The sequence below is a fragment of the Marmota marmota genome, unplaced genomic scaffold (genome assembly GCF_001458135.2).
Source record: "Marmota marmota marmota unplaced genomic scaffold, marMar, whole genome shotgun sequence".
In the NCBI taxonomy this organism is placed as follows: domain Eukaryota; kingdom Metazoa; phylum Chordata; class Mammalia; order Rodentia; family Sciuridae; genus Marmota; species Marmota marmota.
Genome location: NW_026000109.1, coordinates 303,990 through 330,103, shown reverse-complemented (window position 1 = coordinate 330,103; position 26,114 = coordinate 303,990). Strand labels below are relative to the sequence as shown.

The following is a 26,114-nucleotide window of genomic DNA, read 5'->3' as shown; positions in this document are numbered from 1 at the left end:
CAAGGGCTGAATGTTTTCTCTAATAAGTAGATGCTAATCCATAATGGGGTGGGGCATGGGATGAGTGGAGGAACTTTGGATGGGGCAAAGGGGAGGGGGAAGGGGCAAAAAGGTAGAAAACATCGTGGAATGAGACATACAGCATTATTCTAGGTACATGTCTGACTGCAAGAAAGGTGTGACTCCATGTATAACCAGAGAAGTGAAAAATTCTGCTCCATTTGTGTGCAAGGAATCAAAGAGCTTTCTACTGTCATGTGTACTGGTTAGAAATAATTTTGAAAGTTTTAAAAAAGTGCAAAACTTTTAAAGACTAAAATGTTTTCTTTTAAATGTTTTGAATAACTACTTAAGGCATATGCGTATAACCTATTATTCAGCATTTTGTGGCTAATATTTTACTTGCATAGACTGATTTAGCCATGAAAATAGTAAAGACGAAAGTTTTCTTTTCATCAATCACTATATCCAAGCACCTAGTGCAAGGTTCAACAAAATTTTTCTGTAAAGGGCTAACGAGTAAATATTTAGGTTTTTGTTGGCCATACAGTTTCTGTTCCAACTACACAATTCTGCTGCCATGGCCCCAAAGCAGACCCATACAACACATAAATATGAAAGTGTGTGTCGGTGTTCCAATAAAACTTCATTTTCAAAGACAGGTATGGATGCTAGTTTGCTGACCCTGACCTAGAGGTTGGTATTATATATATTGGCTGGTAGGTCAGTAAATATTTTTATCTCATGTTGATGAGAAAGGTAAAAAACAGACCTGCCAGGATAGGAATAATTATATTTCAATTAAGTAAAACAAAACAGCTAATTGGATTTACTTTGAATAAGCAGAATGTTGATGGCTGACAAATATAGTCAAATGAGCATACAAAGTTATATATCTTTGTGAAGTACTTACCAGGTAATGGAAACTAAATAAAACACATGAAATAAAAAGCCTATAGTCATTGGTTCTTAACTAGGACTATGCTTTAGAATAACCTGAATTTTTTTTTTTATTTTTCTGTGGTTTTTGTTGTTGTTGTTGTTTGTTTTTTGGAGCACCACTCAAAAAAAAAAAAAAAAAAAAAACTATTAAATCAAAATCTTACTTGTCATGGCCAAGGACAAAAATCTGGAAAAGATCCCTTAGCAATTCTGAGCATAACTGGTTAAGAATCACTGCTAAAGATTTATATATTAAGAAGAAAAGTTAAAATGGTAAACATTTTCTAATCTACAGTTAGCATTGGGCTTTGGAATCAAACATATCTGGGCTCAAACCCTTTTCTACCATTTCCTAGCTATATAACCCTGGGAAACATCTCTGTGGTTGAATTTCCTTATCTGTAAAATGAACATAATATCAGCATTCAATGCAGAGCATCACTGGAAGAATCTCATACTTAAAAATATTTGGCATAGTGCTTGATATTTATCAACACATGATAAATATCAACTATTACTATTTACTATATTTTTTTAATTAATAAGAATAATATCAAGTATACTACAATGTAAAGGCCGAGAGAGAACATTTCTTTAAAAACTGTTAGAAAGGCTGATGTCATCTTGTCACGTACTAACCAGCAGAAGAGATGTCCTTTCCCACAATCCACAGCTGGAGCTCTCAGCAGTGGGAAACTGAGTGTATCAGATCCAGATGTATTTGACCCTTGTTTTGTTAGTCTGACTGCTCTTTCACAGCCTGCAGTAGGGCACCACTTAATGGCAGGATTATTTTCAACAAAGGCCTGTTTAAATAGTAATAACAAAAAACAATTTAACTCTAAATTCTAACATAAAGAGTACCTCCACAGTAATTTGAAGTTAAAAAAAATGAAAATATAAGAAATTATCAGTCTCAAAACACTTAAAATTAGAAAGCATTAAAAAAAAAGGAAAAATGACATTTTTACCTTAGTAATAACATGACTTAAAAATTTTGTTTTCGTTAATCTAAAAAATAGGTAAATGAAATAAAGTAAAAATGCAATTATTTACTCAGAAAATGTGTAATTTAAAAATGTTTTTTCATACAATGTGCTACTTTTCTGATAAAATATAAGTAGAATTTTGCATATAATTACTAGTGTATTAGAACAGTTAATTTTTTAAATGGCATCATTATAACACATAAAAATCAATTTATGGGGCTAGGGTTGTAGCTCAGTGGTAGAGTGCTTGCCTAGAATGTGTGAGGCACTGGGTTCAATCCCAGGCACCACATAAAAACAAAAACAAATAAAGGTATTTTGTCCATCTATAACTAAATATATATACATATATATATTAAAAAATCAATTTATAATGATGCTTTTTATTTTATAAAAGCAGGACTTTTCTTTTAAAAGTCCATTAATTGCACAAAGCAATTAAAATTTAACTTTTAAATTCCACAAAAAAGAGAGTAACCTACATATACTTCTGAATAACTCCTGAATGAAAATAAACACTGGGGGAAAAAAGTTGAAATGTTATGATATTTATATGAAACTATTACTGCAATTAAAAAAAATTGTAAGTTTCCAAGTTAAAAATACTAAATATTTATCTTAAAATAATTTATTGCTATATCTAAATTTCTATTTCTAAATATTTATTTGTAGGAACATCAAATGTTTTGGAAAATTTAAAGCAGGTACTATCTGCTTTGAACATCATCTTAGCCAATTAGTTATAGAAGTATAATATGCAAATTAGTAAATACCTCTGAGCTATAACAATTTTTTTGGTAAACTATTATGCCAGGCTTTCATTTTTTCTTTTCTTTTATAAAATAATGCTTTGGCTTAAAACTTTAATGCCACCCATTCCTTTATGTAATATTTCTGAGAAACGTACATTAGAAGCCATTATTCTATATTTTCAAAAATAAAATGAAAACAAATAATATGTTATATAGGTTTAATAAAATTGAAATTATGGAAATCAGACAAATAATTGGCAGCATACCTTAATATCAAATTGTAGGTATCGTTTGTCCATCTCCTTAGAAACTACGCTTTCTATGATGTCCACAGGTACAAGTTGAAAGCAATCATATGCAGGGCAGAAAATGTTGTGAGCTTCACCCTCCTGAATTTTCAGATTCAAAAACCTGTTAAAGCAGCAATTGACAGAAAAAGGGCAACAATGTAAGTTACTTTTAAGAATTTTTCTTTATTCTGAATTTTCTGTTAAGAGTATAATTAAGCTAATACTAACATGGGATGGAGGTGTAGCTTAGTAGTAGACTGTGTGCTAGCATGCACTAGACTTGAGTTTAGTGTCCAGTGCATGAGCAAACATACGCTCACCGACTAGATTGTGGAATATCAACTCTAACACTTATTAATTGTCCAGCCATTTATTTTATGAGCATATATGTAGACATGTAGACACACATATACACACACACTTGAGTATTTCAGTTATTTTTATGTTTCCATTTTGCTTTATTATCTCTAAAAATCTGAAACTCTTTTATTTAACACTAAAAATTCAGAAATGAGTGGCTTAGAAAGGACATATTCAATTCTCAATATCTTTAAGCAAATGAACCAAAGATAATTAAAGATATTTGAGGGTGGCACTAGAATCCAGGGCTTTTCTTTTTAAAAGAAAATGGTTTCTCCTTATATATCATTTTGATAAATACTAAAATGAGTTCTATGTCCTGCTCTGTTGTTGAGTTAGTAAGGAAAGGCATCCTGTAAAGTGGGAGGAATCTAGCCCAAGGTGAATTAATCATTAAGAGCAAGATTCTAAATTAAAAAATTTTAGGTTTTCAGCTTAATAATCTTAAGCAATTTGGTTAACTGTTCTGAAAAATAGGGATAATAAGGGCTGGGGCTGTAGCTCAATGGCAGAGCACTTGCCTAGCATGTGTGAAGCACTGGGTTCGATCCTTAGCACCACATAAAAAAAAATAAACATATAAAATAAAAAGCATGCTGTCCATATACAACTACAAAAATGTTTTAAAAAATAGAAATAATAATATTATTATTATCCTCAGGTCTGTTATGCAAATTATACACATGAAATATATATATAATGCCTGACACTGAAGAATTCACAAATTTTAGCAAGGATTATTGCTGTTATATTTAATACTGCCTGTGGAGAAGCAAGAAACAAACTTTTGATTCTGTCTGACTATATGGGACTTAAGATTTTGTTAAACAGAGAAATTCAATGGAAAACAGGACAAATGAATCAAACCTCTTCTACTTATCACTATCAATAGTTTGATTATTCTAATTATAATATCTTTTCCCTTTTCTTCTCAGTCTCTTAATTCCATTGTACTTAAAAGAAAAAAAAAAAATCAACCTTACTGAGACCTCAATGGACCTGCTCCCTTTCTCCATCTCCTTCTACCTCCACAACCCTCATCCTGGCACTTCACAGAAGTTTTCCAACAGGTAGCCCTCTCCCCTCAAACCTAGCTCTAATATATATAGATATTTATATTTTAAAGCTATCTTTGCCTTTGTGAAAGAAATCTGGAGCAAATTCTACCAATATTTTTAATCTTGTGTATCACCTTCAAGATGCTATCATACAGATAGGCTCTTTGCTTATTAAAATGCTTAGGAAGATGATTACATATGCCCTGTTCCAAGCACTTTATATATACTGTTACTTAATAAATTAATCCTATGAAGTACTTACTATTTACATCATTTTATAAATTAGAAAACTGAGGTACAGACAGGTTACCATTTACCTAAATCAACAATTAATAAATAGCAGAGCTGAAATCCACAACCTAGAAGCCTATTATATCTAGAACCTGAGCTCTTATCCTTATATCAGGCAGTAAGTTCTAGCCTGGGTGGCAAGTAATAATTCTCTTTTTTCAAGCCCTTGGCATAGATCTGGCTGGACTGAGAAGATAGGGGCACTGGGAAGAGTAGGATAGAGGAGCTTTCAAAATTATTTGAAGACCTTTAAAAACTCTTCCTCATTTTTAGATAGGATTTTTTTATAAGCCTGTGTAAAGTTTGCAATTAATTTAAAAGTGATTTTATCAACATGAATCACTTAACATGGAACTTGCTTTACTGATGTTTTATTTGACAAGATCTACAGGGAAAGGGCACAGAAACCTAGGTAGGATGGTAAGATACTTTGGAAAACAATAATTAGATCTTTCAAATATGAATCTTGCCATAAACTCTCATGGCTAGTCTGTGATGAGTATAAGAGATGGTTCCCATGAGAAAGATCAAAGAAGCTCAAAAAATTCAAGTAATTCCTGGATGAGCTGTTTTCACATATGAACCAAAGACAAAAGCTGCAAACCTGGTAAAACCCAGGTAATACATCCTACTACATTATAGTTAACAATTTTAAGCTAAATAAAGTACTGTACATTCAGCCTCCAGAGATAAATGAAAGACTGCTTTAGACTGTGAATTTTGGCCTTTGTAAATTAATTATCTATTAAACTCAGAGTAAAGTCTAGCTTGTGTTTTCAAAAGAATAAATAGATACTCTTACTTATTCTGACTTTTGAAAAGTAGTAGCTTCCCCCCGCTGCCCCCCAAAAAAACCTTTGCCACATAATTCCATTTTGGAAAACAGGAAAAAAAAAAGATGTATTCGAAATGAAACCAGAACCACAGGCCAGTAAACCTATAGCTTTGGGTGGTGGGAGGCAGAATGAGAAGGGCATGAGGGATTCAAGAGGAAATGAATATATTTATATTTATTGATATATTTATTATCTTGATTGTGGTGATGGTTTCACAGGTGTATATATACACGTTAAAGTTTATCAAATTATTTATTTTAAACATGTGGTTTGATGTATGAAAACTATACCCCAACAGAGCTGTTAAAAATAAAACAGAACAAAAACCAAAAAAATTGCTCAAATTTCTTCTTGTTCTCTTACCCACCTGGTATTCCCCAGATCTCTACATTTAAGTGCAACCTCAAAGCAGTTAATGGATAATAAGAAAATATAAATCTCAGCAAGGTAATGAGAAGGAAAATAGAGATAAACATGAGAAACAAAATACATTTTCCACCTCAGCCATATCTAGCAGAAACATTTAACTTTGAATAGACTAAAAAGGAATTTTAAACATCCACATTTTTACAGACTTTCAAGGTTATTCATCAACAAAAATTAAGAGAAAGCACAAAAACAAATGATTAGAATTCTTAGGACTAAGGCAGAAACTGATTCTTGAAATTTAGGTAGAGGCCTGGCATTTACATTAGATGTTATATACATTAAAATACTAAGAAAAATTATTTAGAATAGTTGTTTGTTTCCTAAAGTACATTATATTAAGCTAAACAGCAATAACTAAAGTAGCTGGAAAGATGACAAAATAAGAAAAATAATTCTTCTTTAATAATTAAGTACAATAAATTTCAGGGTAACTCTGAAACGAATATAAATAATCCATAGAAGTAATGAAAGCAAACAATTTTATTACCAAATCAGAATGCTACCATGCAGTAAGAGATACTAAGCTGCTCATATACTCACGACTCCCAACATCCTCTACAAAAGTCATGTCCACAGGGCATATCCACTGGATCTTCAAATACAGAGATACTGCACATACAAATGTCACACTGGAGATGGAGAAGAACAATGACTTCAACAGTCATATTTTGGAGAGAGTAAAAACATTCATTTTGGGCATTAATATTTTTGCTTTGTTCATTATTTAAAAGTAAAAATACTGGAATGGTAATCATAAATTTTAACAATAGGTGTTCCCAAGTTATAAGGGCAGTTAGAGTGCCTATCTTTGAATAACATACAATTTCTATCTCACTATAAACTATTGTACAACTTAAATACTTTAATGCAAAAGTGAAACGCTTAATTTCATGTATTTATCAGCATCTGTGCAATGTGGAAAAGGAAGTGCAAGAAAAAAAATCATTATAATCTATTCAGGTCAAGATCAAATTGCATGCTGCAAAATAACCACTCAGTATCATGTCCTTCAACCTGTACTTAACTTGGACAATCTATAAAACCAGAGTTATCTTTGTGCTTTTAACACAGCAACTCAGGATATTAAGAGTAGCAATTTAAAGCTTTCTAAGCAAGGAACCCTGCTATAAAACTATATATCTTCTCACAATGACTTACTAGAAGCAAACTTTATCTTGTGATAGTTGAGAATTAATTGAAAGTACGATTCTGTTTTCCAAAATGGGTTAGATGAAACAAGGAGTGCTTTCATATTAATCACAAAGTTTGAGTGGTTGAACCATTCAAGAAACATCAAAATTTCCTATATAGCATACCAATGATATGCCAATCTAAAAATCCACAAAGGGCAATACTGTACCTTAATAAAGAGGAAATATTTATTATGGAAATGCATCTGGATGACAAACTCCAGAAGCTTTGCTGAAATAAATATATGACCATCAATATACTGAAAATGTTTAAAAATTAGTAGCTTTCAAGAAATCATAGAAATGTTTTTTGCATTTTTGGTTTAAAGTACATACCACAAATTCAGTTTTCAATATTTTAGTATCTGAAGCTTTTAAGTGAAAATAGAGAGTACATGGTTTCTCCAAACTATTATGTTTTGATCTATAGTTTACAGATCACAAAAATATTCTGTGATAATAAGCATTTACTAAAGCATGAAAATAATGGAACCTTTAAAGAAGGGTATAGGATTCAATTACAAGAACACAACTAGACATTCCATGGAATAACATTAAATAATTTAAAAGTTAAAAGACTAAGAACAAAGCTATGGGAAGTATACTATAGCCACCCTACACCATACTATACTAAACCGTAGTACACTAAACCATACCAAACTGGTGTCTAAATCTCCAGGCGATAAACTTATTTCATCTGGACTGGTGACAGAAGAGCGTGTAGTCCTTGGAGTTCTTGGAGAAGGGAGCGTGTCCCAGGCATTATACCCGCTTGGTGGTGGAGTTGGCATTTGAACACCTGATCGTTGGCAACAGTTCTCTGGGTTGGACATCCAAGCTTCAAGTAATTTCTCCCTGTCCCAGTCTTTAAGAAAAATGAAATGGATCTCTCTCAAAATGCAGAAACTATAGTAATGTTTTAAAAGCTACACAACAGTGAAAGAAACAGTCTGGATAAATTAAAAAGATATTGGTCACCTAAGGAAAAAAAGTAGTATTTATGTACAAGCAGTAACAGCAAATGATTATCTGGCTATGTTAAATTTATTGATATTTTAAAGCAGAATTTAAATTCCCTTATAACCTACTGTGGCTTACCAGTGTGTCAATATCTAACAATCTCTTAATTTCTACTAATAAAAGATGATACACATCACTTTTAGAATTTACTAAATTTTTAGCCTCTTTTACTCTTTCAATATGCAATTTTGTAAATGGCCTCATTAGCGTGAAGTTGTAAAATGATTATCTAGTTACCCCAAGCATGTCAATACCAGTATCAGGTCCTAAAAATCACTTGACAAATAGCTTGAGAACAGAAGGAACTTCCCAAGGGTTATAAAGAAAGTTTTAGTGAATTAGGTATAAATTTTGTCTTAAGTGAGCTCAAATCTGGCTTCACTATAAAAAAAGTTTTGTCTTTCTACGCTGAACATTTATAAAATGGCCAAGTGAAACACATTATGATAAAGTCCCAGAGCCATAAAAACCTAACCCTTTAAAAACAATAAATTAATATATTTATTTTATACATACTATTTAATTTTTCCCTCCCAGCAAACTTTTCAATTATTATTTAATGACTGAAATAATTATTTAATGAAGAAAACAATACTCAGGATAGTTAGTTAATGTAACTTGTCCGCGCTCACATGGATAGATACTTGACAAGTATTCTGTGATCCCAAAGCTATGTCATTTCCACTACCACATACTATTTTACAAGTATATTAAAAGGGTGAACTTAAAGGCTGGGGATGCAACTCAATGGAAGACTCCTTGTCTTGTAGGTACAATGCTGGGGGTTTGATTGCCAGCATCCTCCCCACCCTAAAAAAGTCAAAAAGGACAACTTATTCACTGTAGGTCCATTCTATAAAATTTTACAGCTCAAATACAAATAACTGTGGAAATTTTCTACACAAGAATTTTTCAATCATATTAAGCTAATGCATTTGGCAATTTAACAGGATAAGTACCATTCAAACATGCAATGAGAATTGAGGAAGTGTATTTCCAGCTGAGGAAACCAAAAATACAGAAGCACAGAAGTTAACTGTAAGACTTAAAACAGTTCTGCAGTATAGGAAGTCCTAGTTTGGGAAGACTGGGAGAAAGAAGCAAAATAGGAGTCAAATTACACAGGAGGGAAAAAACCCCTAACAACTGAAAAAACTACATGTGAGTACATTTCAAGAAAAGGTGCTAGATGGAATCAGTGTTTTGATAGGTTATTACTAACTATAGGTTATTACTCTGATCATTGCCTGTATGCAACATTTGACTTTCTTGTGGGTCCTGTAGACCGTCCTCTAAATTTTGCATATTTAAAATACTGCAGTATAAACCTAAATTTTCTACTTGTATGGAAAGTTTATATGTATATATAAAATAGGCATTTATATTTCTCAGTTATGAATTTTGTTTCTAAAACATATGGCATAAAATTTAGCAATCTACTAATTTTATTAGTAGAAACTTATTTTAACATATAAAAATCCTTTAATTGAATAGATATTTATGGAGAAATTTTTAGAGATAAGAGTACTAAATGTTTTATCTTCCTAGTTTTCTCATAAGAATCTTTCTTTCTTTTTAAACCTGACCACTCTTAATTCTTGCAACATCATATAATACATCATGATGGTTTCTTTCTTTTTTTGGTGCTGGGGACTAAATCCAGGGCCTCAGGCATGGCAGGCAAACACTCTACCACTGAGTCACATTCCTAGCCCCTAATGCTGGTTTCTTTAAACTTGACTGATGTGTTAATATTTAAGAGGTGATACTGACTGGTATAAAGATATCCTTTCCTTCCTTTTTAGCAGCTATAGGGATTTGTAGTTACATTAGGAAAAACCAATCTTCCATGTCTGTTTTATTAACTCTCATCAATTTCAAAAGAAAGTGGTAAGCAAGTACTTAACCTCTTTGTATCTAAGTGTCTTACATGTTAACTGGGACTAATTAGTATCTACCCTATTGGTTTCATGAACATTAACTGAATATACATAATATGCTTTAAGTAATGGCTGGCAGATGGTAACATCAATAAATTTAGGCTATAATTAATTATTATCATTATTTCAGGACTTATCACACAACTTGTGATGACCACAAGACATTTGGATCATAGTCTTGGAAGAGAATTGAGGGTTTTATCCAGAGAACTATATTGAAGAAGTTATGAACTTACTTTGGAAACTTAAGGAATAGAGTTAAGAAATAGATAAAATAATGCTGAGGTATACACAGTTTATCCAGGCTTAAAAACAAAACAAAACAAAACAAAAAAACTTTATCTTGTCTTTTAAAATAAGACTTTGGCTGGTAGGTTTAAAAGAGAATGTGAGGAAAAGAGACAGACGGCATTATCTCTTTACAGAATGATAGATTAAACTTTAAAACATGAAATTAGCACAACTATATGTTAAAGTGAGGCATAATTTAAGTGCACATTAGTCTACTAAAAACAGACTGGTAACTGAAAAATCTGGTTAAAAGTTACAATTGTAAATGATGGCAAAACATCTCATTAAAATACCTTGTTTGGATTTTCCTTTCTTAATTTACAAATTATAAATAATATATTGACTAAAACATACTTTTAAAAACATACTGAAAGATTTTATATTAAAGCAATTAAGGGGCTAGGGTTGTGGCTCAGCAGTAGAGCGCTTGCCTAGCGTGTGTAAGGCCCTGGGTTGGATCCTCAGCATCATAAAAAGTAAGTATTTTTTTAAAAAAAGCAATTAAAAAGAAAAACTAAAAGAGGCTATGAGAATTGATGAATACACTCATTAGTTTAAAATATTTTAAAAAATTTTATAACATTAAATTATTTTATATTTAAATCTACCTGAAAAAAATTTCTTAAAATATTTATCAAATACTTTGTAAAACATATGTATATTATGAATAAAGATACACATAGTATATCATATATGCTATTTTTAGAGCAGAAGCTTTTGTTTTTTTACTTGTTTCTCCTTGTTCTCTACTTTCCCTCTTTGTCAGTAATACATATGAGAAACAAAATATTTCTCCTTCCATGTTTTTTTCCATGCTAATATAATTATATGTAAACTCTTATATACATACATGAAGGTTTTCAGATTATTTTACATAAGTTTAATCTAAACTTTATTTCCTTTTCTACTAATCAACCTCCTAAAAACTCTCCAAGTTGAACATTATTTTCTTTTTAATAACTGAATCCACCTTGTGAAACAATTTGTGTACCATGATTTACTTAAGTATTTCCTGCTTTGTTTAGTTATTTTTTGCCACAACAATAAAGCTGTACTACACATCATGCTTCTAATTCTTTGGGATAAATTCCCTGGAATAGGGCCAAACACTCATATTCCCATATATCTGCAAACAACAGAGGACTTAACCAGTTTCCTCTGCAGTAATGTTATAGTTCCTTTAGATATTTATGAAGTGGCACTGTTATTTTTTACAAAAATATTTTTTAGTTGCAGATGGCCATAATAAATTTTTTGTAATGTGGTGCTGAGGATCGAACCCAGTGCCTCACGTGTGAGAAGCAAGCGTTCTACCACTGAGCTACAACTCCAGCTGATATTGTTATTTTAACTTACTTTTCTGACAGCTAATGAATTCAAATATCTTTTCATATGTTTGTCGGCCATTAACATTTGTCCTTCTGTGAATTACCTACCCACATCCTTTCATCAGTTTTTTATTGGGTTATTTACCAATGTCTTTTAACAACAAAAATTTAAAATGTCAATATTCTTTAGCCTATCTTTTCTTTAGCTTCTTGGTTGCTTGTCTGAGAAAGTCAGTCTACTAGACCTTCTCCTAAGATTGATGGATTGATTTTATGTCTTCCCTCCATTTCTGATATGAATTTTCTTTATTTTTTAAATATTCCAATTTAATTTCACTCCAGCTGTCCAGCCAGTCATATTACACTTATTTATTGACTATTGTCTTCTTACTAAGCTAGCATATCTTAACTATAAATTAAATCCCCAAATATTTTAAATTGGGCTTGCTATTCCATTTCAATGGTCTATTTGTCTAGATTTGTTCAGGTGCCATATTGACTGAATTATAGTGGCTAATAGTATGTTTTATTTTCTGGTGAGGCTAGTTCTCTTCACTGGAACCAATGGAGTGCCCCTGAGGTAGGGTCAGAGAGCAAAAAGACAGCTGCAGAAAAGGTGTTGCTGTAGCAAAGAAAAACAACATGTGAAAATCAAATAGAACATTTAACAAATAAAATAAGAAGCTCTTAGAGGAAGCATGAGAAACAACAAATAAAATATTAATAAGAACATTAGTAAGAATCAAAATTATCATAAAAGACTTCTTGGGACAAAACAGTTATAAGTTAAAAAAAAAAAAAAGCATCATTGGCCAAATAAGGAAAATGAGACCAAATTGGTATTCTTCAAGAACAAAGATGAAGAAATCCTTTGAAACAAAAACAAAGAATACTTAAATAATAAAAAAATCATTTTAAATTGAAAAATGCAAAAAGCTAAATAACTAAGCCAATACTGTTGTAGTCCAAAAAAACTCAGTACATACACATTTCAATTGAAAATGAAATACAGCAAGATGTTGAGAGAAAATGACAAGAACTGCAGGAAAATGTAGTGTTTTTCAAACTATAAACTTATAGAAGGGGAGAGATGGTAACTATATTGCTAATCTATTTTATCTCCACTGCTCAACCCAAGGTCTAGATCAAAGTATGTATTCAATAAAAATCTGATGACGAAACAAATAAACATAAAATAACATACCAATATTATTAAAATCTGCATGAAGTTTGACAGTACTCTAGAAAATTGCAAATGACTAACACTGAAGAATGCATGAAGAGGTAGTAAACCTACAGACTAAAAATTATGGAAGAAACTGGGAAGTACAGTAATTGTTTCTTTAAAAAATATAAGACATAAGCAAAATTTTCCAAAATTTTATGTAACAATTCTTGGGATTTTTAAAAGGCTGTCATAAAAACTCCAAATGCCAAAACTCAATTTTACATAAACCAAGTCTTCTTTATATTAGCAAGTATAATTGGTCAGTTAAAATGTAGAATTACAAAAATAATTATACACACATATTGCAAACTTTAAAAAAAATTTTTTTTTAGTTGTGGTTGAATACAATATCTTTATTTATTATTTATGCAGTGCTGAGGATCGAACCCAGTGCCTCACACGTGCTCTACCACTGAGCTTCAGTCCCAACCCATCAAACTTTTAATAAAAGCATATACATTAATTTTCTAATCGTTTTTATGTAGGGCCAAGGCTTTTTCTTTGACTTTCATTCTACTTCTATTTCCTATTTCTTGCCTAAACTGCCCCATAAAACATGTATACAAGTTTTCAGCATCATTTCTTTACAATGAGATTTAAAATACATCCGGTAGTAATCTGAATGTAAAGGCCTAGATTTTTATGATCTCCCTCTTCTTTTTTCACTTATTTCACTCACACATAATAAAACAGCAATTTAAAAAGTAACTTACTTTATCAAGGCTTTCCAAGGTAATCAATTTTAATTTCAGAAAAATAATAATTTTTTAAACTAATATTTTATCAGTATGATTCATTATATTATACAATCACAACTAGGATAATCAGATTTGGTAACCAAAGCTTGGTAAGCACACAATTCAAGTCAACCACAGGAGAATTCTGAAAAGAAATCTCCTAGCCAACAATACTCTCAGTCTACTTGGCAAAAAAAAAGTCCTTACTTGACAAAGTCAAGTTAAACTGATGCTAGTTAAAAGAGTATTTATTATACTATAATGCCAAAATCTAAATAAAATATTAGGAAACCAAATAGAGCATGATATAAACCCCAAGATCAAATGTCTTAACTTTCTAATATAAAAATACTTGAGTGTTATGAAAGATAAAAATAGTATTATAATTTCTTTTAAGATGTGGAAAAAGTCAAACAAACTTAAAAATTATTCCTGATTTTTTAAAAAGAAAGCTTTTAAATAGCAAGAAAAAGATACTTCAAAAACATGATAAGGGGCTGGGGCTGGGATTGTGGCTTAGTGGTATAGTGCTTGCCTGGCATGCATGAGGCATTGGGTTCAATTCTCAACACCACATATTAATAAATAAATTAAATAAAGGTTCACTGACAACTAAAAAAAATATTTAAAAACAACATGATGAGGAGAATCTGATTCAAACCAAAAGCCTATTCATTTTTTTGGTAATGGGGACTGAAACCAGAAGGGCTTAACCACTGAGCAACATGCCCAACCCTTTTTTAATATTTTATTTTAGAGATAGGGTCTTGCTAAAATGTAGTGTAGGGCTTAACTAAGTTGCTGAGGCTGGTTATGAACTTGTAATCCTCATGCCTCAGCCTCCTGAGCCACTGGGATTACAGGAGTGCATCACTGCATCTGGCTCAGCCTATTTCTTTTTTTTCTTTCTTTTTTGGTACCGGGAATTGAACTCAGGGACAAGCGACCACTGAGCGACATCCCCAACACTACTTTGTATTTTATTTAGAGATTGCTTAGTATTTTATTTAGAGTTGCTTAGTGCCTTGGCATTGCTGAGGCTGGCTTTGAACTCGCAATCCTCCTGCATCAGCCTCCTGAGCTGCTGGGATTATAGGTGTGAGCCACCATGCCTGGCTCAGTGACTATTTCTTACTTTAAAAAACTAGAGGCATTCTCAGGATTTCTTTCTTTCTTTCTTTCTTTTTTTCCCTGGTTGTATACAAAGTATATTTACACCAATTCATGTCTCAGGATTAATTATCACCTATTCACTGATAAATTTCCTACCCAAATGATTATGAGGTCTAGACAATTTCTCAAAGTCTACTGCTTGCCACACAGTAAAGAACAAATTAGTGACTGAATTTTCACGTAAGCCAAGCAAGTGGTAAGAATCACTATACCAAGGGTTACACAGGAAAGCTAGCCAATAACCAGATAAGCCAGATAAACCAGATAAACCAGACAAAAGATAAGGAAAAGGTGGGAGCAGAATGACCATGACTTAGAAATGATATAACTGTCTTCCTTATAATCCTTAAAAAACATGAGGAATGCTTTGAATGTAATAAGTACTGTTCCATTTCTGGTAAAAGTAAAGTAATTCCCTCCTATCAGACCAACCTTCCTACAATAACAATGATAAATGTTAGACAAAATACCAATCACAACTAAAGACAGTACTGTCTAAAGATAATAGTGAACAATCAAAAAAGAAGTGGAGTTGTCACTTGGCCAAACTGAAATAGCACTGTATGAGTGTTTTAAGTTTTTGCCTGTGGGAAGACTCCATGTAGCACAAGAATGGTAACCTGAAATTTTATTAGCCTGAAGAAGTGAGATTAGATTCAGGGTTACCAGAGCACCTAGAAAAGGAGGGAGAATATTCTAAAAAATAAAAATAAAAATAAAAAGCCACAGATATGTTGAATGTAGACTCTCCAAATCTCTGATTTGGACCTGAATTGTGCATGGTTTTCATTGGTGATATGGAACAGATTCCAGGCAGTTAAAACAAGTCAACAAAGATTCAGCCGCTGCCCACTGCAAGAAAATGGGAGTCTGAAGTATAATGTTAACAAACAAACATCAACACTCAGAGGATTATTACAGAATTCAGAATCTCTACAATATATCTTTGTGTTTTCTTTGTGTGTGGATAGTTCTAGAGATGGAACCTAGGACCTTGTGCCTGCTACGTAAGCACAATATCACTGAGTCACTGAGCTCTTGTCTAGTGCTCCATATATCATTTTGATGGTTTGTTTTTCTGGAGTGCTGGGGATCAAATTCAGGGCATTCTGCATGGTAGGCAAGTGTTCTTCCACTGAACTAAACTCCAGACCCTCCAATAAGTCATTTTAAATGTCTAAGCTGCAAGCCCAAACTACTAGATGTATGGAAAAAGGAAAATGTAAGAAAATGCAATCAATGGAGATCAACCCTGAGGTGATGTGATTCACATGTTAGAATAATGATTATTAAGGACTTAAATGATAACTTTTTGCTAAAGGTCATAAATAAAAAAATGTGTAAATATCACCAATGGAAACTTAGTAAAGGAAAAGGACCAAATGGGAATTTTAGAACCAAAAAGTACAGTATCTGAAAAGGGAAGAAAAAAAAAAATCACTGGGTTAACTTTGGTTTAGAGATGAAAGAGATCAAAGGTAAAATCGGGTGAAACAGATAATAACAGATCAGTAGAAATGATCCAACCTAAAGAATAGGAAAAAAATGTTTATTTAAAATATGATTGTTTGAAGCAAACATTTTAACAATGTTGTGAAATTTATAATGTATGTAATATGATATTCATAACACAAAGGATGGAACAATAGATCCACATTTTATGTGAAATGGTACCACATTAACTTTAAGTAGACTGTAAAAAGATAAGTATACAGGAGATCAGAGAGAAAGCATTTTTTAAAAGATGCAAACAAGAATAACCTAAAACCCAAGAGATAATTAAAGTCAAATTCTAAAATCATTCAATTAATTTGAAAGACAGCAGGGAAAAAAGGAACAGAGGAACAAAACACAGAAAAGACAAAAAACATATAGTGAAATGAAAGGATAAAAATGAGTGATAGGAAAGATAAAAAGGGACATTTCATGATAAAAGTCAGACATAGTCATAAATGTGTATGAGACTGGGATCAGAGCTTCAAAATATACTAAGAGACTGACAGCATTAAGAACATTTACACAGGGGTTGGGGTTATAGCTCAGTGGTAGAGCACTTGCCTAGCCTGGGTTTGATCCTCAGCACTACATAAAAACAAATAAATAAAAAATAGAATTCATTAATAGGAAGGAATTTTTTTTATTGAGTGGGGGTACAGGGGATTAAATTCAGGGGCACTCAACCACTAAGCCATATCCCTAATCCTATTTTCTACTTAAAAAAATTTTTTTTTAAATGTTTTTTAGTTATAGTTGGACACAATACCTTTATTTTATTTATTTATTTTTACGTGATACTGAGGACCAAACCCAGTGCCCCGCATGTGCTAGGCGAGCGCTCTACCACTAAGCCACAAACTCAGCCCCCCTATTTTGTATTTCATTTAGAGACAGGGTCTCACTGAGTTGCTTAGTGCCTCGCTGTTGCTGAGGATGGCTTCGAACTCATAATTCTCCTGCCTCAGCCTACCAAGCTGCTGGGATTACAGGTGTGCATGCGCCAATGTGCCCAGTCCATAAATGGGAATTTTAACATCCCTTTGTTAGCAACCAATAGAACTAGATAATAAAAATTAGTAATGACACTGAAAATTTGCATAATACATTGATGTTAACAGAACTCTATACTAAACAATTGCAGAATAGATTCTTTTCAAGTACACATGGGAAAGTTATCAAGATAGACTATGTATTAGGCCATTAAACAAGTCACAACAAATTACAAAAGAATGAAATCCTAGTGGACAAAAGTTTAAATAGTTAATAGGATATCCAGAAAAATTTCAAATATTTAGAAGGCATATCCTTCTAAATAACAGAGTCAAAGAAGGGAAAATTTAAACACTTTCAAAAGAATGATAATGAAAATATAACACACAATTTTTTGGCTCTACCAGAAAAAAATAGTACAAGAGATCACAAAAGAAATCACAATAAAAAAAATACAAATATCCAATAAACATGTAATTTTATTATATGCTGCCATTAAAGACTGTAATAGTATAAACAACTATTGAAAAATGTTTGTGATGTACTGAGAAAATTGCAATAAAAATGAATTGGTATCATGTAAAATATATTAATATATCAAATTGTGAGGCATATAAAGAAAAAATAATTTTCTTAGGATAATATAATCCCTTTATAAAAATTTTTATTATAAGCCAGACCTCATTTGTAATTAAGAATTGCAAAGTTTTGATGAAGAGTATATTCTTTAAATCGTAGTTTTACTTGTAAGAACTTATCCTTTTTTTTTAATTTAAGCAAATATAGTTTTATTAAATTATCTCCAGAGAAAGAATTGAAAACAAGGTAGCAAGTGCCTCGTTTAAGTAAACTTGCTTATTTTTTTCTAATCAGTTTCAGATTTGGGGTATATACATTTCATGTCCCCACAAATGATTAAAAATTTAATGACCTCTTAATGAAGTAATGGCTCAGCTTAGAAATTGAATAAACTTATTAGACATATCTCTGTTTTATATCTAAGATAATTCTGAAGTGTAAGTAAATTCTTCTAGATAACTAAAAAAAAAATTCACTTAAGATTGGTGAAAAAGGTAACCACAATGAAATATTTTTTTCAGCATCACTGGCTGAAGACTTCCAAAGTTTTTCTGGCTAAATGCACTACTAAAACAACCAACTCTGAATATAAATGATTCCAAGTACATAAATATACCTCCAAAATATGAACAAATTGTATCTAAAAGTGTTATACAGTTCTACAATTTCCATCTGTTATGGCTTGGATTCTAAATGCCTCCAAAGGTTCACGTGTTCAAGGCTTGGTCCCAAGCTGATGGCATATGGAACCTTTAGAAAATGGTGCCTCTTGGACTTAGAATCATAAGACTCTTTCTACCATTCAGATATAATGCCATTTACCTATGAACACCTCAGGAAGTACTGATTCATCTCTAAACATATTACAAAATTATTGAAAGAAAAATCTCTAGATTTTATTAAATTATGTGATCAACACTTTCAGCATTGAAAATAATTTTAAAAGTAAGTGTAAATTACAACTTTAAAATGATAGAAATTATGTCTACCTATCATTTGTGGTCTTCTCCTAGCATTCTATGATCAACATTCTATGTGTCCTGGGATCTGGGGCAATCCTCTCTGGAGGGTCACTACAAATGCTTTGCTTTTTTTTTTTTTTTTTAAAGTAAGAACTTATCCTAATTCAGTAAATGAAAAGGTGTACAGTATTTATAACTGCAATAAAGAAAACAATGATACAAATAAAGAGTATTTTTATATGATTGCAAGATCATGAAGCCATATATTTACTAACATGGAAAGCGTATGTCATGTATTAATTCTAAAAAGCATAATCATATGTAGACATACTATTGTAAAAAACAATGTTCATTTCCCTGTGTCCCATTCAATTTTTATTTACATAGATTATATTATTGTGTCCATCTACAACATGTTAAAATATTTTTTAGTTGTAGATGGACACAATACCTTTATTTTATTTATTTATTTTTATGTGGTGCTGAGGATCAAACCCAGTGCCTCACATGTGCTAGGCAAGTGTTCTACCACTGAGCTACAACCTCAACCTGATTATGTCATTTTTTAAAAAACATTTACTTATTTAATTTAGTTGTAGGTAGACACAATAACTTTATTTTATTTTTATGTGGTGCTGAGGATGGAACTCAGTGCCTCAAGCATAAGAGTCAAGCGCTCTGAGCACCTCTGAGCCACAACCCCAGCCCTTAAGTCACTTCAAAAAAAATTTTTTTTTTTTAGTTGTTGATGGACTTTTATTTTATTTATTTATATGTGGTGCTGAGAATCAAACCCAGTCCCTCACACATGCTAGGCAAGCTCTACCAATGAACTACAACCCCAGCCCACCTTGTCACTTTTTAATAAAGAAAAAAATTACTATAATGTATAAACAGATTAAATATGCTAAATTTTAATCCTACCTACTATAAATATTTTTCAGCTCAATTTCTACCTTGATCCTATCACATCAGTCATTTAGCAAGTATACTGTGCATATTTTCTATGTGCCATGTTCTATATCAATTAGTGAAGAATAGTAGAAAAACCAGATATAATCCCTATCTTCATAGTATTTCCAGTTGTAAGAAGAAAGACATTAATAAAATAATGTTTTATACACACTCACACCAATAACCAGTCAGAATCACATGAAGAAGAGCTGGATAACTTCAGGTAAGGGAGGTAAGACAAGGTGATCTGGGGAAAATGGCAGAGAGGACATCTAAATAATAAGCAGGAGTTAACCAGATGAAAGGAGAAGAAAAGACATTCTCAAGAGAGGAAACAACATATTCAAAAGCTTCTGGCAGGAGAAGGTGGCTGCCTTGTGAAATTAAAAAGGTCAATATAGCTGAAGCAAGGAGACCAGAGGGAAGATTTCTGTGAGATGGGGCTTGACAAATTGACTGGGGCTCAGTGTTGAAGAACTTTGTTTACAAATATCTCTACCTTCAGTTTAGTAGTGATATAAAGTCAATGAAAAGTTGGGAATGGGGACAGAAAGGACAAGCTGCCATGATTAGATATAAAAATATTAATATGACATATAGAAAAAAATCAGACAGGGCATAAGTACACTAGGAAGTTGCTACTGTATGTGACAGAGAACAGGGATAAGCGGTGGTAACAGAAATAACACAAAGAGCCTGGTGTGGTGTTGCATACCTGTAATCCCAGCGGCTAGGGAGGCTGAGGAAGGAGGATGGCGAATTCAAAGCCAGCCTCAGCAAAGCAAGGTGCTAAGAAACCCAGTGAGACCCTTTCTTTAACTAAAATACAAAATAGGGCTGAGGATGTAGCTCAGTGGCCAAGTGCCCCTGGGTTCAATCCCCAGTGACCCCATTCCTCCCAAAACACACACACACACACACACACACACACACAAAGAAAAAAAGCTTAGGAGGTGAAACTGACAATTCAATAATGATAGGACGCAGAGTCTGAGGGAGGGGGAAATGTCAAATTTGGTGTCCCAAGTTTCTGCCTTGAATATCCAGTTGGTTGGCTGGTGCTCCTACAGACATAGGTAACATCAGAGAACCAGGTGCAGTTGGAAGAGCATGATTTTAGTTTTAGACATGATGAGTTTAAGGTGTTTTTGAGGTATGCTGGAGGGGTTTTCAAAAAGACAGTTATAATAAAGCTCCTTTTCAACATCTTTGTCAATATCTTCAACGTAGTCACCTCTTTCCAACTTGTTCCTAGAGAAAAATCTGAAAAGTCATTTACGTAAGGGAATGACTGAATTACTATATTTTAGGTAATTTTTCTTTTGAAATAAAATCCCTATCTAAAAAAAGATAGCTATATGTAAGGTATCTAGCACAAAAGGAAGATGTAATCCAGAGGGAAAAAAATTATGTTCATAAAGGACTTGGGAAAAGATATCATTACCTAGGAAAAGAGAAATTGAGATGCAGACCACCAATGTTTAATTGCCCATAGTTAAAAATGATGCTTCAATAAATTTATTCTAAGCACAAATAAATAAGCATTGGTCTCATATTCTGTAAATTTTATTTATCTTTTCATGAGGTAATACTCAATTATATGTTACTTTTATTACTGAGAGAAATTCAAGAGGATGAACTTTGTATGTCTAATATAGTTCTCATTAAAATTCAATTAGTTAGAACCTTACCCTGAGTAAACACAAATTAAGGTATTTTGTATTTCTGAAGAAATTTTTGTATCTTGATTGTAAGAATTATTACCCGGCTAAAAAGAAAACATTCTGCCTTTAAATTATGATTTTAAAAGCTATTCTGAATTATAACATTTCAGGTATCTTATTTATTCATTCCTCAACTATTTTCTGTGAGATCAATATATGTTAGGTATTGTGGAAAGAAACTAAACATTAAAACCTAGCCTTAAGGAGCTCTCAGGTTAATAAAGAGAAAAAGCAAATAAAGAAACTGAAATATTATATTCTAAGTGTGTATCATATATGCATGGGATACAATGGGAATACAAAGGAAGGATACCAACAGAGACTTGGGAAGACATACTCAGAGGTTTCCTAGATTTTTAAGAACAATTGGAGTGGGTCAGGTCAAGAACTGGAGACACAATCTAGGCAAAGAAGCCTGTATCATAAAGTCTACTAAAAAAATTTGGATGCTTTTAAGTTTGTGAAGAGTCAGTGAAGAGTCTTCAGCAGGGAGTGACATGCTCCAACTGACATTTTAAAAGGACACCTACTGGTAATATGAAAAATTAATTGGACTTGGGCACTACAGTTTAGATGAAAAATAATGAGAGCCTGAATTTAAGTGATAATGGGAAGACCTAGAGAAGGTAGGCAGAGGCTGAGAGATATTTGAGAAGTGGAATGATGGAACTAAAGCTAGAGATGGAGGAATAAAGTATGATTTTCAAGTTTCTGGCTAGCTAATTAGGTAAAGGTAGATGCCCACTCATGAGTTTAGCTGTGGACATTCTTAGGTTGAGGAGAAAATGATAAGTAGGCATTTAGAAATACAATCTAGAATACTTAAATTTAAAGTCAGATTGTAGATAAAGTCTTTACTGTTTAGGTGGTTTTTGAAACTACTGCTTTCATTAAAAAAATGAGCTTAGCAATGTTTCTAAGTAATCTAGTTAGTAAGTTTGTTTATAATGCATTTTTATACCTAACTGCACACCTAATGTCTTCATAGTCAGCAATCTATGTTTAGTTTCCCAGTGCATTCTTTTGTATACTAAAATTTAAGAGCCATTGATATATGAAATAGGAAAACAATGTCAATTGTACAATCCTAGAAACATCAATATTGAAGGAAACAATTCTGGAAGCTTATAACAAAATATTAACAGTGGTGATCAATGGATGATGAAATATAGAGTTTAAATTTTCTTCTTATCAAAACATTACTGGGTTTGATTCTCAACACCATATATGAACAAATAAATAAATAAAGATTCATCAACAACTAATAAAAATGTAAAAGATTACATAAACATTTTGGAAGGTGGAGATAGAGATTTCTAGTTAAAACAGAAAGCTAGAACCTCAAAATAAGTGGAATAGTCATTTACCTTAATTTTTGTTTTTATTTTTAAAATTTCAACATTTACCTTTAAAGAGAGGTAAATATTAAATATTTTTAAATTAAAAGAACCCTTAAAAGTGATGTATATGCTTGAGTTTTTAAGATCATTTTATACATTTCATGGTGAGAAACAGCTTTTTCTGAAACACAACCATCAAAACTAATAACAAATTCTAAGGTATTTATAAATGAAGTACTACAATTTTATAAGTGAATGACTTCAGCAAAAAAAATGTTAAAATGAGGACTAGCACAATGGATTCCAACACCTAATCACACTCAAATCAGATATATTTCTAAAATGACACTGTAAGTTGATTTAGTATCTCAATTTTAAAAAAGAAATGCCTAATTTCCCCCTTTGATTCAATATAGCCATTTTATGCTTCAAAATACAAAATGTCATGAGGATGATGACTAATGCAGTAACCATGATGCAAAAAACAAGTTAGGCTTGTTTAAGAAACTGTTTTATGGGGCTGGGGTTGTGGCTCAGTGGTAGAGCACTTGCTAGCACATGTGAGAGGTACTGGGTTTGATCCTAAGTACCTCAGAAAAATAAATACAAGTATTAAAAAAAAACTGTTTTGTTTTATATTAAAAGACAAAAATACTGATCTTTTAACCCTGAAAAGTTTCAAAAAACACCAGTATGATCAGAAGCATGACATTTCTTTCATTACCATGGGCTCGAAGTAAAGCTTCAGCAGTAAATAGAGGAGCCTGAAGCATGTCTGCAGTTTCCACAATAAGCATATCTTTCAATCTGCGAAGATCCTGAGGCCTTAATCCTTCATATGGCTTTGAAAAGAAGAGAAATTAGAAATTAGAAGTTAGATTGGCCATGATACTTAGGAATTATCAAAATATATATAAACAAATACATAAGATTATCATTTATTAAATCTTTCAGCTTCAATTTGATTATAGAAGTTCAAATGGTATTTTTAGGTTCTAATGTCACAGACTTCAAACTACCCTTTCACAAGTCCCTTTTAAGCTGGAAAGCAGATGCTGGGGCTCACGCAACTCAACATTCTAAAAACAAAAGTATTAAAACTATAGTGGCAAAACCATCATACCTTACAGTTTTGCAAATCTGGATTATATACCAAAAAAAGCCTTAGAAATAAAAACTTATAATCATATGAATAAGCAATAATCACTATTAAAGGTCTCATGTATTTTTATCCAGTTCTTTCTGCAAACCAACTGTATATAAATACATGTATGTTCACTTAAGGCAGTTTCAGTCACTGAATCACTGAATAGTAACCAATGCATTGTAGTAAACAAGAATTAAAAATTAGCTTAAAAAGCAGTAGAGATTCCCAAATATTTATTAGAAAAACAACCATTCAGATGTCCTCTGGTAGTATCTATCACAGTTCTTAAAGAGCTCTAGGCAGGAACAAATCTCACCCAGTGTATTTGATTTACAAATATTTTAGAATTAGATGTTATTTTTATTTCTTGCTTGGTTTTTTTAGTATCATGGTAATTATTTCATCAATTCTTACTTAACTTCATGTGACTAGGACTATTCACCAAGGCTAATTTTTCTGAGTTGACAGGATTAACTTTCTTATTCTTAGATATCTTCTGGCAGGGACAAATAAAAAGCAATGAGTATATTAATGACAGAGAAGACTGACACACTTAACCCCATAAAAATCTGCCAAGATTTAAACAAACAAACCAAAAAAGGCGTATTACATTTAATATATAGAAATTCTGTCATCATAAGTAAGTTTTTTTTAAAAAAAATTATAAAACATAAACAGCCTTAAAGATACAAATTCTTTCTCCAGCAAAGGCCAAGGTTACAAAAAAAAAAAAAAAAAAAAAAATACAACACAGTATTGGCAAAGTTGCAGTGAGCATCAGCAACATTATAGATGAAAATGAAAATCAGTGTATCATTTAACAACCTACCATAATCTATCATGAACCCTTAAAATATTCATCTTTTAACCTATTAATTTGACTTGTATGAATGTATTTCAAGATAGAATTGCAAATGTGGACAGAACTGGTTATTTGTAATGTTATTTGAAAAGAGAAAAAAAAAAGTAAATAATTCAGATCTACACTAAGGGAATTATGGTACAATCACATTAGAATATGCATGTGAAATGATTTTCATCATGATAATTTTCATGATGAGTTCGTAAAAATCCAGCAGTGTTAGGAATTAAAAAAAATATTTAAAAAAGCATGTTCTATGGAAAAAATGTAATTGAAAAATAAAAGAAAAATCACTTGGGATGTAAAACAGCTACCAGGAGTAGCAGTGTACATTCAATCTTTAGTGTTTCTGCTATTAAAAATTATGGGGTAGACTTAACATTATATACATTCCACATCACACAGTATTATAGCCTACTTCATATGTATCCATTCAGCTACAACGCCATGAATGCCTACATATACAGGTATTCCATGAACTTAACTAGAAAATAAATGGAAAATTAACACTATTCTATATAGAAATATAATTAAATAAAAATGAAAGAAGCACTTCAATTTAATCCTAAGTATCCTTAGAAAAAAGTCTTAATTGTATAATGCTTCCTTTCAAGCTAACTGTGAAACACATTTTCTCCTAAAAAAAATCCTAGTACATCTTTTAATAGTTAAATTTGTAGTATTCATTTTATTATGTAAGTATATACTATGTATCACATTGTTTCTAGAAAATGTATTTCAAGTCCAGGTTTGGGGTTGGAGTAACTTTCTTTGCCTCAATAATTAGAGTATTTCTTGATATTCCCAGGGGTAGCAATTGTGTATTTCCTGAACTCATTTCCTAAATATTCTTTTTCAGATTAGCCATCATTCTACCTCATCAATGTTGAACCAATTAAGCAGGGAGAAAATGGTTAATTTAATTATGACTTTATAGATTATTATCAAGAAACCAGCCAGGCACAGTGGTGCATGCCTGTATTCCCAGTGACTCGGGAGGCTGAGGCAGGAGGATCTCGAGTTCAAAGCCAGACTCAGCAAAAAGTGAGGCACTGAGCAACTCAGTGAGACCCTGTCTCTAAATAAAATACAAAATTGGGCTGGGGATGTAGCTCAGTGGTCACATGCCCCTGAGTTCAATCCCAGTACCCTCTGCACCCCCGCCCCCAAAAGAAACCAATAGTACAGATAAACTAACGGGGGGG

At 32.0% G+C, this 26,114-nt stretch overlaps 1 protein-coding gene across 6 annotated transcripts in view; it reads right to left on the bottom strand.

Moving 5' to 3' along the window:
• The window catches only part of Ankib1 (ankyrin repeat and IBR domain containing 1), a 125,593-nt gene that overhangs the window by 36,168 nt on the left and 63,311 nt on the right, over positions 1–26,114 (bottom strand). For all 6 annotated transcript variants that reach the window (XM_048784605.1, XM_048784603.1, XM_015506728.2 and 3 more), the window contains exons 5-9: positions 23,625–23,742; positions 7,794–8,002; positions 6,488–6,576; positions 2,950–3,094; positions 1,582–1,748 (exon numbers count right to left, since the gene is read on the bottom strand). In XM_048784605.1, coding sequence (XP_048640562.1) covers positions 1,582–1,748; positions 2,950–3,094; positions 6,488–6,576; positions 7,794–8,002; positions 23,625–23,742 — 728 coding nt within the window. The remainder of the gene's footprint in view (positions 1–1,581; positions 1,749–2,949; positions 3,095–6,487; positions 6,577–7,793; positions 8,003–23,624; positions 23,743–26,114) is intronic.